The 16779-nt window shown below is 38.5% G+C and overlaps 1 protein-coding gene across 4 annotated transcripts in view; it reads right to left on the bottom strand.

Annotated features, from left to right (window-relative positions):
* The window catches only part of SNRK (SNF related kinase), a 63236-nt gene that overhangs the window by 30956 nt on the left and 15501 nt on the right, over positions 1-16779 (bottom strand). For 2 of the 4 annotated variants that reach the window (XM_060109779.1, XM_060109782.1), the window contains 2 exons: positions 13319-13438; positions 12750-13223 (listed from right to left, as the gene is read on the bottom strand). In XM_060109779.1, coding sequence (XP_059965762.1) covers positions 12750-13223; positions 13319-13438 — 594 coding nt within the window. Of the gene's footprint in view, positions 1-12749; positions 13439-16178; positions 16539-16779 lie in introns of all 4 variants that reach the window. The other 2 variants (XM_060109781.1, XM_060109780.1) reach the window with 2 other exon arrangements.

A 16779-nucleotide genomic window follows, 5' to 3' on the forward strand; every position in this document is an offset into this window, starting at 1 on the left:
ACAGAAAATGTGCTATACAGAAGGATGGGACTAAGACATGAAAAAGGGTGAAGGGCACAAATTGGCATCATAGCTGTAAGGAAGCATCAGCTCCACACAGGAGTCTCCGCTGGTGAACTTGGCCTTCTCTCACAGGGTGTCCTGTGCCATGTCTGCTCTCCACCTTCGTCTACCAAAGTCCACATTAACATGTGAGGATCTGACTGCTGTACAGAAGCCATAGTCCTTGAAAGAAGTAAACCACACTCTGTGTTAAGGTGATTGCGAAAGCGTTGCCCAAGCAGCCACCCTGGGAGTCATGACAGGACCTACTGGGTAGGGTTTCCCCAAAAAGCGGGACCTGTGGTTGACTAGCCCCACCAGGCCCACCTCAGGGAGCGCAAGGGAGAGAGATGAAGCCGATGAAGCCAGCAGCCTGACGTAAGCAGACACACATCCTTCAGCAGTTCTTAAACACACAACAGTCACTCCACAGGCCATTCAGAGCTGAGTCTCTTTAGCAATGTGCACTCTGACTGAAAGGATTCCAAATTTCCCGTGTCACTGAGTTTGTTCTACTATATTTTGTTTTGTGAACTAGCCTTTTCTTTAACAGGTTTATGCTTCTCCCACAAATAAAAAGCTTAAAAAACACCCAAGCGGATTATGATGTTTTCAACCCCCGAAACGTTTCCTAGGCTACAACCTGAAGATAAGTGGTTTTGGTTTCCATATGTGTTTCTGTAGCAAAATAGTTACTGTTTTGGATGTTTTGAACAACTCTTCTGAAGTTCCAAGAAACTAACCAGTTAACAAGTAACCATCAGGACTTTGTTTTTTTTAAATCTAACATGAACACACACACACACACACACACACACACACACACACACAACCTTTAGAAGTCAGCCTACTCCCTGAACACAAAAAACCTAACGTCCCGAAAGTTAAACACAACTAAAGACACGAGCGGGAAAGCACACGTGCACAGGCCTGCCCTTCCCCCCGTTTTCCCATGCATCCAGCATTTCAGAAGTTCCCCCAGGACAAATTTCCAGAGGAGCGAGCACCTCAGGAAGGAAAATGAGGCCAATGCAGCCCCACAGAAACATGAAGGCGTCGTGTTTCTCCTCCAAAGGAGGACATGCTGAGACAGTTCGAGCTGCTGGCTGAAGGGGGTCTTCATTCACCTAACCCTAAGGCGGGAACCGTTCCTACCCCCACTGCACAGAGAGGTGAGTCAAGTGGGGAAGGAGATCGGCTGGGTGGGGAGAAGGTGAGGCCGGAGGGCAGGGGGCTGGGAGACAGGAGGACCCTGAGGCTGGGCTGGGGCGGGCGGAAGGTGACTGACGGGCCATGTGGCTGGAGCTGAGCAGCGACAGGGAAAAGTGGAAGGGAAAGTCAGGGAAGAAACGGGGGGGAGCCGACCTTGAGGGTCACGCGGCCACAGTGAGGACTCCACTTTTGACTCTGGGTGAAATGGGAAGTCTTTAAGGTGTTCTGAGCAGAGGAGTGACATAACAGACTCCAGTTTTCAAAGGAACTGAGAAGCACTGTTTATCTCCTCGGCGGGGGGTTACCTGAGACTGCCGCCTCGGGCTGCAGACCCGAGAAAGCCCCTCCTTACAGCTCTCCTTAAAGCTGCTCCCCAGGGCAACTCCGACTCGCCCTCGGCCCAAGCCCCAGAAGCCACCTCTCCCCGGAACGGTCAGTATCTGAGAAGGGCAGCAGCACGCAACAGAGGAAAGGAAAGCTGCTTCCAAAATCCCTTCTCTTACCTGCTTCCTAAGATACACGCACTCGTGCGTATCAGCCCAACTCTTACCTCCTCAGACACAATACCCAAAGACTCAGATCAGAGCTGGGCTCTAGCTTGAAAAGCAGGTGAATAGTAACTTCCGGTTTTTATTCTAATAGGACCTGCAGTTACCAGCCCTGCACACGTTTGTCTTTCCACAGGATTTTAGGGGGAGTAAGTGGTGCACTAAGGTCCGCCTAAAACAAAACAAAAGCCCTGTCTAGTTAATAGTAGTCAGGGCCCTTAGAAAACTGCAAAGGTGCTATAAATCTTCTGGATGAAGAAAACGATTTTAAATGAGGCAATGAGGCAACCTTCTGACCAGTGGAAAGGAAGCAGGCAGGACAGTCTCTGGGCCCCTCAGGACAAGGGACCCTGACGGCTGTTTAGCTTCAAGTTCCAGGCACTGGAGAGGCATCAGAAAACATTTCCAAGGGACCTGAAATTTGGTTTTCCCTTACTTAGCCCTAAATGAACACAGAATGTGACTAAAAATGGGGGGGGCGGGAGGTGGAGAGACGTGGAGGGGAGAAACTCAATTCTCAACATCAAAAAGAATATACATTCTCGCTCACTCTTTTGAACCTGAAAGTTAAAAAAAAATTTTTCCCTAACGCTTATGATCTAAAGAACATTAGAATTAAAATACTGGGAATCTTTTTTCCACTAATGGCTAAAAACATTTGATTCTATGGGTCTGAATCAGCGGTAGGGAAGGCTAGATGCATATCAGAATCTCATGAAAGCTTCTGGTTGTGGGCCTCACCCAAGGCTATCGGAATCAATCTCTAGCAGGGTTGCCCAGGCAAGGTTTTCTTTTTTTCTTTTTAAATCTCCCCCAGGTGAAACTGATGGGCGATCAATTGAGAGCCACCAATTTAAATCTTACCATACCACTAGTACAGTAAGTTATACTTTTCAAAATAGAGTCACCACATATTTCATTTGATCTCAGCCTTATCACACAGTGAGAACAATAAGTATCGTGGCTAAAAATGCAACAGGGAAAACATCAAAAACACGCATATCATTTCTATATTTTTCAGATGTCTCACTGAGAAATCAATGGTTGAGTCAGCCTGAAAAACCCATTTATAGGGTACCTATAGATTATACTACCTCTAACACTTCATGCTCAAATATTAAATTCAATAACAGCTTATTGATAAAACCCAAAAGATTTTACTCAAGGCACTGCTAGCTGCTTCTCAAATACTTGATTATACAATATTCACATTTTAAAGGCAGTACACTGTGAAGACAGAACTAATACCAAATCAAGTACTTTTATTTAGTGTTCATGCCAGATCAATTTCTAATTGTGATTTCTGAAATAATTTTCATTTCTCATAGGCATGTGAAACTTCAGGAAGTTTAAGGAAGGATTTTCATTTTTTCTTTTGGTTTTATGACAAGTGATGGCACCATACTTTGTAAAAGGTACTTGTCAGAGCATACGACCCTGCATTTGGCAGCTGGGTTGTGGAAGGTGTGCGCCACACTTCTATGGATATGTTTTTCAGTTCTCAGCAACCAAATGCTATCTGTGTGACTAGGCCTAAGCCCCAGGCTTAGGGGCTTATGCAGCTCATACTGGGCACACTTACACAAGCAGGTTCTGTGTTTCCTATTTTAGTTTTCCAAGGTTTCTGCCCTGGACCTGGGTATGGGCCTGGTTTAACAAGCATAAGTGTATAAAGCCTAAAGTTCCTCTTTAGCCCTTGGCACGATAGTGATCAATTAATTAGGAGATAACAGGTAACATCATCCCTCCGCTGAACTGTAGAGACCAGATCCGCCTTGCTCAGTTCTGTATCCTGGGCCCCTGGCATGGACTAAGCATGCCATAAACACGTGCTCAGGAGAGGGAGGGAAGGCAGGGGAGGGACTGGATGGAAGCAAGCCTGGTTTTCACCTTGGTCAGTAGAACAGCAAACAGTTGATGATTGCAAAGCTGAGAAGGACAGAGAAAACCTCAATGAACAGCACTTGGTCTGTTACTCACATGGCAGCGTCACCTATAGCAGGATGTGCTCAGGCCAGAGAAGTGTTCCAAGGCCATGCCCACTCCCAGATGCAAATAAAACAAACAAGGTGCTACTTTAAAGCAGACCAAACTTCCTTACCTACGCATAGAAGAGGCTCAGATCATCCCTTAAAAACATATAAAGACACAGACCTACTTGAGAATGGACTTGAGGATATGGGGACGGGGAAGGGTAAGCTGTGACAAAGCGAGAGAGAGGCATGGACATATATACACTACCAAACGTAAGGTAGATAGCTAGTGGGAAGCACAGGGAGATCAGCTCAGTGCTTTGTGACCGACTGGAGGGGTGGGATAGGGAGGGTGGGAGGGAGGGAGACGCAAGAGGGAAGGGATGTGGGAACAGATGTATATGTATGACTGATTCACTTTGTTATAAAGCAGAAACTAATACACCATTGTGAAGCAATTATACTCCAATAAAGTTGTAAAAAAAAAAAGTCACACAGAAAAAAATAAAAATAAAAGCCATCTGAATCCTCAAAAAAAAAAATATATATATATATATATATATATATATATAATCCCAAACTCCACACTTGGGCCTAATATTCTGACACAAGCCTAAGGTCTTCTAATCTAGGACTCACCAGGACCATATGTCCAAATGACAAATAGTATAAGAATAAGTAATATAAAATTTAGCTAGATTCTGACTCTGGGAAGAAAAGGTCCAAGTCGGAAAATACTGAAACATTACAAAGACATCTGGCTCTAATAAACAACTGAGAAAAATGAAACTGTACACACTGAGAGTTGGTGCAGCTTGGGAAGGACTGTAAAAGCAAGTACACAAGCAGCTTATCTGAAATAAAAACAAGGAATTATCAATTCATAGTCTGAGCTATAATGGCAGATCTATGTTAATCAAAGAGAAAATTTCCGATTTGCTTACATCTCTTTGGATTATTTCAAAGCTCTATCACAAAGTTTAGGTTAGGTTGCACTATCTGTATAAGAAGGAGGAATCCTTTTAAATCACAGGGCTAGAGCAAAGTGACGAATGTCTGCCATAAGTGCATTAAACGTGGCCTCCAGTTTAACTTCAGCTCTTGGCTTAAATACACCAAGATTTCCCAAATATTATACAAAATATAATTAGCATATAAATTTTTTTAACATCTTTTTTTTAAATGAAAACAATTCTAAGATGTGTCTATAGACTTCATCAGATCTTAAGGCATTACTGAACCAGAAAAAGCAAAGAATCACTGTTCTAAAATAAATCCAAGTGCATATTTTTAAGATGGTGAAGGTTAAATGCTCTCACCTCAGTGGACATAGGATAATTTTTGGCTGATTATCTAGTTTTACAATTGTTTTTATTTTAAAAATACAATATAAAAATACATTTGTTAGCATGCATCTGAACACTGAAAAAATGCAGTGTGTTTCTATCATGGCGACCTTCATTCCCAGACCATCATCAGGCATTACTGTTAAAATAAAAACAACCCCTACACAACATCTCAGAAACATGTACATTGGAATACTTTTTTGTTTTTTTAATTTATTTTATTTTTGGCTGTGTTGGGTCATCATTGCTGCCCACGGGCTTTCTCTAGTTGCGGCAAGCGGGGGCTACTCTTCGTTGCAGTGCGCAGGCTTCTCATTGCGGTGGTTTCTCTTGTTGTGGAGCACGGGCTCTAGGAGCACAGGCTTCAGTAGTTGTGGCATGCGGGCTCAGGAGCTGTGGCTCACAGGCTCTAGAGCGCAGGTTCAGTAGTTGTGGTGCACGGGCTTAGCTGCTCCATGGCATGCGGGATCTTCCCAGACCAGGGATCAAACCTGTGTTCCCTGCATTGGCAGGCGGATTCTTAACCACTGTGCCACCAGGGAAGCCCTACATTGGAATACTTGTCTTCTAGGCAATGAATAATATGTATTTTTTAACTTTTTATCTTGATATAATTATAGATTCACAAGAGTCGCCAAAAAAAAAAAAAAAAGTACAGGGAAGTCCCATGTACTCTTCACACAGTTTCCCCGGCGGCAACACCTTACTTAACTATAGCACAATATCAATATAGGAAACTGACATTGGTTCAGTCCACAGAGCTTATTCAGATTTCATTGTTTTACATGCACTCATTTGTATGTAGCTTCCATGCAATTTTATTACATGTGTAGATTCATGTAACGACAACAGATACAGAAGTGCTCCATCACAACAAGGTTCCTTCATGCTATCCCTTTATAACTACACCACTCACTACCATCTCTAGCCCGTGGCAACCACCAATCTGTTCTCCATCTTTACAAGTGTGCTATTTCGAGAGAGTTATAAATGGAATTATGCAGTACATAAGCTTTTGAGATTGGCTTTTTTCACTCAGCATAATTCTCTTAACATCCACCCAAGTTGTTGTATCAATAGTTTGTTCCTTTTTATTGCTGCATAGCTGCATAGTATTCCAGGGCAAGGATGCACCACAGTTTAACCATTCACTCACTGAGGGACATCTGGCCTGTTTCCAGTTTGGGGCTATTACAAATAAAGCTGCTATGAACATCCACATACAGGTTTTCATGTGAAAATAAACACCCAGGAGTGCAACTGCAGGGTTGTATGGGAAGTACATATTTAGTTTTATAAGAAACTGCCAAACTATTTTCCAGAGTGGTAGTGATTCCTCTCTTGTTATTCTTTTTTTTTTTTTTTTCTTTTTTTTTTTTTTTTTTTTTGCTGTACGCGGGCCTCTCACTGCTGTGGCCTCTCCCGTTGCGGAGCACAGGCTCCGGACACACAGGCCCCGCGGCCATGGCTCGCGGGCCCAGCCGCTCCGCGGCATGTGGGATCCTCCGGGATCGGGGCACGAACCCGTGTCCCCTGCATCGGCAGGCGGACTCTCAACCACTGCGCCACCAGGGAGGCCCTCTTGTTATTCTTTTTCGTAATTGTTTTAGCTCTTCTAGGTCCTTGGCCTTTCCATACAAATTTTAAAATAATGTTGTCTATGTCTTCAAAAACTTTGCAGGGCTTTTGACAGGAACTGCATTAAATCTATGGATCAACTTGAGGAGAAGTGACATCTGTACTATGTTCCAATTCATGAATATGATTTGTCTCTCCATTCATTTACACCTCCTCTGATTTCCTTCATTAGCATTTTGCATTTTTCAGCATAAATTATTTTGTTATGTTTTGTTAGATGTATACGTTTTCTTTCGCATGATTGTAAATATTATTGTGTTTTTAATTTCAGTCTCCAGACGTTTGTTAATATATACAGATGCAATTGATTTTTATGTGTTGATCTTATAGCCTGTGATCCTGCTGAATTCACTTACTGTTTCTAGGAATTTTTCTGTAGATACATACCTTGAGATTTTCAACGTAGGCAATCATGTCATCTGCAGATTGAGATATAGTGTTATTTCCTCCTTTCCAATCTGTATGCCTTTCAGTACTATGCCAAATAAGAGTGGTGAGCGTACATCCTTGCCTTGTTTCCAAACTTAGGATGAAAGCATTCAGTCTTTCACCATTAAGTATGATGTTAGCCATAGGTTTTTGTAGATGCTCTTTATGAAGTTGAGAATGTTCCCCTCTATTCCTAGTTTACTGAGAGCCAGCAAAGAGTAATATTTTAATGTAGGAAAAATAACAGATTTATAAAAAGAACTCTAGCTTGCTGCATACTCATATGCATGAGGACACTTCTCATAACTCCATAAACAAATAATATCCATTAAATGCTGAACTGCAAATTGTAGAGAGTGTATACAGATTTTCTGTTTACATCCCAAAAAGTTTATACACACTGAGTCTAAATCCAGATCTTTGCACTGTATTAATATAGAGCCATGTCTTATATAATTTAGCTTTCAATGATATCTCTTGCATATTAATTTAGCAAATAATAAACTAAGAGACTGAATATTTCAACTTTGAAACAGTTTGTCTATAAACTAGGAAGCATCTAATACAGGGGTTTTCAGTTCCAGAGCTGTAACATCCCAGGAAGCCTCTGAATCTCAAGTGATATGACAAAGTTTTCAATACCAAATCTAGTTCATTTTAACTTGAAAATAAACTTTAAAAATTTAGTGAAGTAGAAAGACATGAACAATTGCAGGGCTTTACAACAACTGAAAAGTTCTGTCCACGATCTAAGAAACAGTTTTCCCGTTTTAGAGTTTCTATAATGAAGAAACCTTTAAAGCATACTTTAGTTTTGTTTTTTAAAGCAGAGTAAGGTCTTTTCCAATACTGCTTTGAAAAAAAGAAACCCTCACCTGCCCAGAAATTCACCTGGAGGCTTACTACAAGGGCCCCCTACAGGGCCAGCAGCAAGGTCCCCAACAGTTTCAGCAGAGCCTGAGCTCTCCAGAGCAACATCATGACGTGTGCGTGACTCCAGCAGGGACAGGTCCATCCCCTGCCTGACCTTCCATCATCTAAACTGATGTAGTTAGCAGTGATAATGAGTTTTCCACCCTGTACACTGCTGCACTGCAATCTCTAACACAGGAATTCCAAAGACTGTGATGAGAGATTCCAGGATTTTTCACAGAGATCATTTTTTATCTTTCCTTTCTAACTCGGTGAAGTCAACTTAATATACATTCTTGAAAGCCAACAGAGGCAAATGGAATCAACAGCTCACTGAGGAAGATGTAGCTCTCCTTCTCCCCCCAAATCCCTAGATCTGATCGCAAAGGTATATGGCACATGGGATCAGACTGAAAGAGGAAACCAGCTGGTAGGAGCATCTGTGGTGCTCCTTTGTAGAAGACACAGTCTGGAAACAGGAAGAAATTGCACCAAGACAACCATTAGAAGGATGAATCAATTTCTCTCACCCCATAACTCACCAAGCATGAACAAGCAGGTATTTGTTCTAGGTGGGAGGAGTGACTGTGGGCACCAGGGGCAGAGGTGTACTGACAGTCTGTCAAATGATAAGACCAGACACCAGGCCACACTCTGCTCCTCTCCCACATCCACTGGAGGCTACTCAGACATTATATTCACAGACAGACTATTAGGGAATCTCAAAAAAGAGATAAGCACACAACTAACATTCCCCAAGCACCTAGGAAACGTGGGCAGCATGAGAAAGGGACCAAGTGCATCAAACAGAAGAATTAATACCCAAGAAAAATCATTTAATGGAGCATTTCCAGAAGTGTGAAGCTACGCCTCACAGGATAAATGAAATGTATAGCCCAACAAAGAAAACAAATTAAATTCACATCAGACTTCACCCTGGCAACTTTAGAAGCAAAAGGTGACAGGAAAATATCTTCAAAGTTGGGAAGAAAATGATTCTCAATATGTATTTCTATACCCAGCCAAAGTACCATTCAAATGTGATGACATTTTTAGACAAAGACTTGGCAAACTTCTCACAAATCATCTCTAAAGAATTACAAACAAAACAAAAATAATCTAAGTGAAAGATAGAAAGGTGAAGACTCAGTGGTAAACCAAGAAATTAGTAAAATTAAGTCCAAAATTAAATATTTTTTATAAATAAATAAAAGCAAATAAAAAATCTTTTACTCAAAGGAAAGTGAAAGCAAACTATAGCTGTTTGTATGGTAGAGGGAATGATACAAATGTCAATTAACTCCAGACGTTAAGAGTAGACACTAATACAAAGAAACGGATTGCACATCTTGCAAACCACTGAAGGAGGAGCAAAGAAAACTTGAATAACCCAACAAAATATGGAAAAAAGGTAATAATGAAATAAGGCAAATGAAAAACACAAAATAAGACAGCACAAATAAGTCCAAACATTCCAGTCAAAACAAATATGAATGGATTAAATTCATCTATTAAAAGTCTGACTCACAGATTATAGACACAAAATCCAGCTACGTATTATTTAAGAAAGATAAATCTAAAACAAAATGATGAATAGGATCTAAGGCAAATAAGTGCAGCTTCACATTGCTAAAAGCTATAGCCCACCATGTAAAATAAATTATATAAACTTTTATATACCTAACACAGCTTGAAAATAACATGTACTAAGCAAAAACTGATTAAAATACAAAATTCACAGATAAAAGTAGGAGACTAGCATAATTCTCTCAGAAAATAACAGGTTAGAATAAAAACATAATGACACAAAGAAACAAATCACATAATTAACAATCTTAATTGTGTACAAAAACTCTGTATGTACCAAAAATTTTAATCATACAGGGAATAATAACCAAAATTACTATGTATTAAACCACACAGAAAATCTAAAAATATTCCCAAAGCAGAAACCAATCAGGCATATCTATTGACTGTAATGTACTAAAATTAGAAGTTAAAACCAAATGGTTAAAAGGAAAAATAAATGTATCCACTCTGAATTTTTAAAAAACAAAAAAACTAAACAAGAAACAAAGCAGAGAAGATAAAGTTTAGCAATGAACAACAATGACTGCAGAGTGAAACCCCTGGGATGTTACCAGAGATGGAGGGAGAAGGCAACATACAGCCTTAGATGTAAATATTTTGTTAGAAATCAGGACAATAAGGGAAAAAAGCTTTTAATTCAAGACACTAAAAAAGAAAAAACAAAACAAAAGGAAAACTCAAAGGTCCTACAAAGAATTAATAAAAATGAAAGAAAAAGTAATGATACAGAAACCAAACAGTATAGTTAAATAAAATCAAAATCTGATTCTTTGAAAATAATAAAATACACAATTTCTGAACTAAGTTTCAACGTTGAGGACCAGTGTACTCAAAAAAAAACTTACCTATAAAACTGAACCGAAGTTGTTTTATTTAGTAACATCTGATAATTTAATTAAATGACAGATTCTAATATTTATTCCCAACTAACTTTGCTAAATATCTGTGAAAAATCACTGATTTTGGCATAATAAACTAATACTACATTAACAGAGAGATAACTTTCCATTTGTTTTTTAAAGCAATTCTGTAGTAAATTCAATCACACAATTACACAAAATGTATTGAAATAAATACAAATAAAGAAAATGAACTCCACCCAATTCTACTGTACCAACATAAGTTAACCATTTATCAGACTGGTGATTATCCTTCTAAACGATTTTCTTTTCCTTTTTAAAAACTTGTTTAAAGTTCTATTATGCAATATTTATGATATAAGGGGAGAAAAAAGAATATTACAATGAACACCTGCATATTCACTACTCAACTTAGGAAATAAACATCGCCAATACATTTGAAACCCTCTAGATATGCCTGCCCCTTAGAAATAACTATTTTGATCTCATTGTGTTCTTCATACTTTACTGCATGTGCATGCACCCTTAAACAATATATCATACTGCTCTGTATGTTTTAAACTTTCATATGAATGTTATAATACTGTATGTATTCTGCACTCATTTTTTCACTTAAACAAGTTTATGAACTCCAGCCATGCTGACATAGTTTATTAATTTTCACCAAGCTATAGTTTCACCACATGAATAATGAACAAGTTATTCTCCTGCTGATGAATAGTCAATGCTGCTAAAAACATTCTTTGAAAATCTCTTGTGTACACAGGAAGCAGAACTGCTGGGTCTCAGGATGTGTACATCTTTAACTTTACTTTAACTTTCACAAAGTACAAGAGGTCCTGATGTCCTATAGTCTTATCTACACTTGGTTTTGTCCGACTTTAGTTTTTCTCAATGTGAAAAGTAAGAAAATATCTTATTGTGGTTTTAATTTGCCTTTCCCTGACTATTAGTGAGGTTGAACATCCTTTTCATGTTGAGACATTTATGTTTCCTCTTCTGCATATTCTGGGCCTCATTTTCAGATTAGAGCCTCTCCACTAATCAAAAATCTCTGCCTCAAATATTCTGATTAAAGACTTTAGTGAAGCCTGGTTATCTGTAGTGTGCAGAAACCATTTTTAACCCTTTCTTTTCCAGAACACATAGTCTAACATGAAAAACAATGTCTTGGTGTACAGAGTATTCAGTGTAAGATCAGCACTCTTCAATGTGTGGCTTTAATCGTCTATAACCTGCATTTTAAATGATCAGAATGCAAATGGAAGGCCCATATCTATGAAGTCTGATATCGTGTGCATGTAATATTAGGGCATATTTTTCCAAGACTAAACCTAAATTTTTAAAAGCTGACCACACCTTCAGATTAACAAATCCTTAAAAATTGAAAGTAAATTCCTAAATGACCTTCAAAACAGATATGAACTCAAGGGGACAAAGCTGACACAAACTGAAAAGCAATAAACCCTTCTACCACAACTAAATAACTCATGACAAGTGAGTGAGAGCATGAAAATGTGTTGGAGTGAAGGGAGAGGGTCAGTGGGAACGCCAAATGCTACCACTCTTCTGGAATCCACCACACAGCAGGCACTCTGTATATCAATTTCCTATTCTGTACAATGAGATGGACAATAATCACCACACAGGTCACTGTGAAAAGTAAACAAGATAACATACGATACCTGTATCTGATCTAATTCTATTTTATGGATGAGGAAATGAAGCAGAGAGAGGTCAAGTACACTGTTCAAGGTCACAATAAATGATTCCAATGCCCCAGGTCTTCACACTGCACTGTCATATTCACAGTATCTGTCTAATATGGGTCTCATGACTGTTAAAAAGTGTTCACAGGAAGGAGATGACTAGAAGTATCTCACAAGATAGGAAAAGTACTCAGACCTTAAAAAAAAATTAAAACGGGCAGATGAGAGGTTACCTTAGCAACTTACTCATTTTCCTTTGTGCTGACAAATATACTTTAGACATTAGCCATCTAAAAGGTAAAATAAACTCATTGCCAGCTTTAGAGAAACATGGCATTCGTGAAACCCAATCTGTTAACTACGACAGAAATTTAACAGAAATTTAACAGAAATTCTCTTAGAAATTATTTTGATACCAACAACAACAGATTTGACCAACTACGCTCTAGCCAGGAGAATTCAAGAGGGCAAATACTGGAAGGTTACCTACCTACTGCAGGTGCATCATACTCATCACCAAGCAGAATTTCTGGTGCAGAATATGCAAGAGATCCACAGCTTGTAGTGAGCTTCTTCCCTGGTTGAAACTTGTTGCTGAAACCAAAGTCTGTCAACTTTACAAGACCCTGTTTTTCAAAGAAGACCACGTTCTCGGGTTTTAAGTCTCTGTGAACCACATGGAGTTTATGGCAATAAGATATGGCATGAACTATCTGAGCAAAGTACTTCTTGGCCAAGTCTTCATTAAGTCCCTCCTCGTGCTTCATTATGTAATCGAACATGTCTCCTCCATCCCCAAGTTCTAGAATAAGATATAGTTTGGTCTGGGTGTCAATAACTTCATAAAGGCGCACAATGTTGGGATGCTGCACTAGTTTCATGCATCTCACTTCTTGGAAAAGATGACCAGTGGCTAGAGTGTCCAGCTTTGTCTTGTCAATAACTTTTACTGCCACTTTTTCACCTGTAAAGACATGCCTGGCAAGTTTAACCACTGCAAAATGACCTCGACCCAAGGTTTTATCCAGATCATACAATCCAGCAATCTTCCCATCATACCCTCGCTTGAATCCTGCCATGCTGGTCCAACAGAAGAAAAAATATTTCGACTGTTTAAAATGGATCTTCTCATATATCTGGTGAAAATAAGGAATTCATTTTCAATGTCGCCATGGACATCTACAAAAATAAGAGAAATAAAATTAAGTTTTCTGTGACTTTTCCTTTTATAGCTTCATTTTTCTTTAAATTTTAAGAGAAGCTTGAAATAAATATACTGAGACATAAAATGAGTCAGGGGCATTTATAACAACCTGTTTACATATTTAGGGTTTACTTTATAAAGGTTGATAATTTAAATACCATTTTATTTTGCAAACTGCTAAAAAGTTAGTTTGTTGAAATAATTTTTTGGTGATGTCAGAAATAAGAAAACTGGCAAGTTAGATAAGCTATGTTTTAAAAGAATATTTTCCGAAAGTAATTTCTATTAGTGTCTTAAAAAAGAAGTCAGGGATTGACAAGAAAGGGAAAACACGAAGAATATACACTTGGACAGAAACCAACAACTTTATCCTATTATTCCAAAATTAGCACTACTTCCTTTAAAATCTCTTCAATAAAGCCTTCTCTAACTCTCCCAGGTGGTATTACCTTCCCTTCTCTTCTCTGCATCTCCAAAGCACCATGGGACACCTCCATCCCAGGCGGTCTTATTCTATAGGTTCCTGTATACACCACCTTTATCCTGAGACTGCAAGGTTCCTGAAGGGTCTACGGTTCTATCAATATTTTTTACTTCTACCCTCCCCTAATGCCTAGAACAGTGTTTTACATATAGCAGGTAATTAAAATTTTGTTAAGTTTTGAAATGCAACATTTTTTCAAAATGTTTACAAGGCAATGGTTTGCTCTTGCATCACTAGTGCCTAGAACAGTAAGTGGCACACAGTAGGTGCTTATTATTTGCTGACTGACTGGTACTCACTCTTCGTGCTTATCAGTTATGCTTATCTTTATTACAGTTTTCCAACTCTCAAACAAAACCTACTATGACCTGCTTATATTTCAAGAACAGACAAGCATGCATTTAAACCATTTAACTGTTAAAGACCATTTGGCTTTAAAGACCTCATGTCATATGAAATTTATAATTCTCATCCTTTATAGTGTAAACCTTATAATATAGAAATAGGTTCTTATAAATGACCCTGACTCAGAAAAAAATTTTAATGTATATAATTATACAAATTAAGACATCACTTTAAATCTCACAGACTGAACTCCCACTATTATTTTTTTGACCAAAACTTAATAGAATTAAATAACAAAATCCAAAGGAAAATACAGCCATCTCCCAAGCCTAGATCTTTCCTATTAGTGCACATTCATCCCTTCAGTGAAGCCTTTTCTAATGCTCCTGGTATACAGTTTCACATTTTCAGTTACTTTTTGTTAAGAACAGTACTTACAGCATTTACTCCACTTTGGTGAAAATATTCCAAAAAACTAAATTGTACATAAAATAAGGTAGTGTTTCTTTTTAAGCACTAGCATTAAATACCTTTAAATCTCATTCTCGCTTAAAAGAACAGAAGAAAAGCTAACATTTACTGAAGACCTACTATATGTATTTGTACAAAATGAATCAAATTGGATTGTGTCATTGGATCTTAACCATCCTAAGAGGTCAGTATTATTTCCATTTTATAGCCAAAAAACACTGTGTTCCAGGTACGTGCTAAAAGCTAAGGTTCAGAATGAATTCTTATTTCAAAGCATACACCTCTTATAAACATTTGGCCACTCTTAACAATATTATATTTAGGATAATAATATCTTAAGAGTTAAAATACTATAAAAGAGGCATAGTCATTCTCCCATGCAAACTGAAATGATCTGAATCACATATCTGGGGCCCCCTCAAGCTTTTCTGTAATTGTAAATTACCCTCAGAATAATTTTGAGTGAGTTGTTTTTTTAATTGTAAATTGCCCTCAGAGATAGGATTATTAGTCTTATTTTGAGGCACAAAAATAATGAGTAACTTGGCGTAGGCTATAGGGCCAGTGTGTAAAAGAGCTGGGATTTGAACCCAAGGCTATCTTGACACCAAAATCTGTGCTTTTAACCACTATGCTACACTGTTTCTGCATTAATTTCAGAAACAAAATCCTATTTCTATTAAGATTTTTAAAAATAAGAAACCCATACTATCTATGTACAGGGGCTGGAGAGAAAGCAAATTTCTTCTATACTATGTATTATCCTTGTCATCTGAGCTAATAATTTTAATAAGATTAACAGGAAAATCCAAGTGGAAAAGTCTTGCTTTATTTGGACAGTAGCTCCCCAAAAGAAAGTTTAATTCAGGCATGTCTAATTTTCAAATATATCTAATTTTCAAATATAGAAACTCTAAGCTAACTCCAGGGGGCAGAAAACTAAATCTTTAACTTCAATTAATTATAATGGCAGTAATTACTTTTAAAATTCTACCCAAGCCTATGTTTCTATTGTATGAGTTTGCAAATGCAACTTTCGCTTTCAAAACAAACTTCTTCAGGCTGCCCCCAAGCTACCTAATTTTTTTTTTCATCTATCACTTTAGTTTAAATGTATTCTACAGTGGCATATAAATCAGACTTTACAAGTAAATCTGAGTTTGTCTGAATTTTAACTTAATTCATTTTTTTTAATTTAAAGATTTTATTACGAAAGTAATAAATGAATATACAGATGAGGGAAAAAGTCTTTTTTCAGGGTCTTAACCACCCAGAGATAATCACTATTCACACACTGTCATTTCTCCTCCCAGGACTGTGTTAGCAAAAGGGCACAATAAAATAATTTTTAATCTACCAGCAAGTTCATAGGGAAGAATCTTATAGGGTCCTTTTTTTAAAATTTATTTATTTACTTATTTATTTTTGGCTGAGTTGGGTCTTTGCTGCTGCGCACAGGCTTTCTCTAGTTGTGGCGAGCGGGGCTACTCTTCATTGCGGCGCGCGGGTTTCTCATTGCAGTGGCTTCTCTTGTTGCAAAGCACGGGCTCTAGGCGTGCGGGCTTCAGTAGTTGCGGCTCGTGGGCTCAGTAGTTGTGGCTCACGGGCTCTAGAGCACAGGCTCAGTAGTTGTGGCGCACAGGCTTAGCTGCTCCACGGCATGTGGGATCTTCCCAGACCAGGGCTCGAACCCGTGTCCCGTGCATTGGCAGGCGGATTCTTAACCACTGCACCACCAGGGAAGCCCTAGGGTCTCTTCTTAATGACAGACTACCCTGTAATGAAATGATACTCTCACTATCAAAGAATTTACTTTTTTGGGTACTTTTCTGGGTACACATATCCCTTGCTCATTGCCTATGAAATTACAATTGTGTGCCTAAAAACAGGAAGTTATGTATAACTGAAAGTTGGGAGGAAAAATATCCTTGTTATTGAACATCCTTTTGAATACACTGTTTAACCCTCCTATCGAGTATATTTTGAGTTAGCATAGGAAATAATTAAATCATTTTT

Source organism: Mesoplodon densirostris, chromosome 10 (genome assembly GCF_025265405.1).
Source record: "Mesoplodon densirostris isolate mMesDen1 chromosome 10, mMesDen1 primary haplotype, whole genome shotgun sequence".
NCBI classification, from domain to species: Eukaryota; Metazoa; Chordata; class Mammalia; order Artiodactyla; family Ziphiidae; genus Mesoplodon; species Mesoplodon densirostris.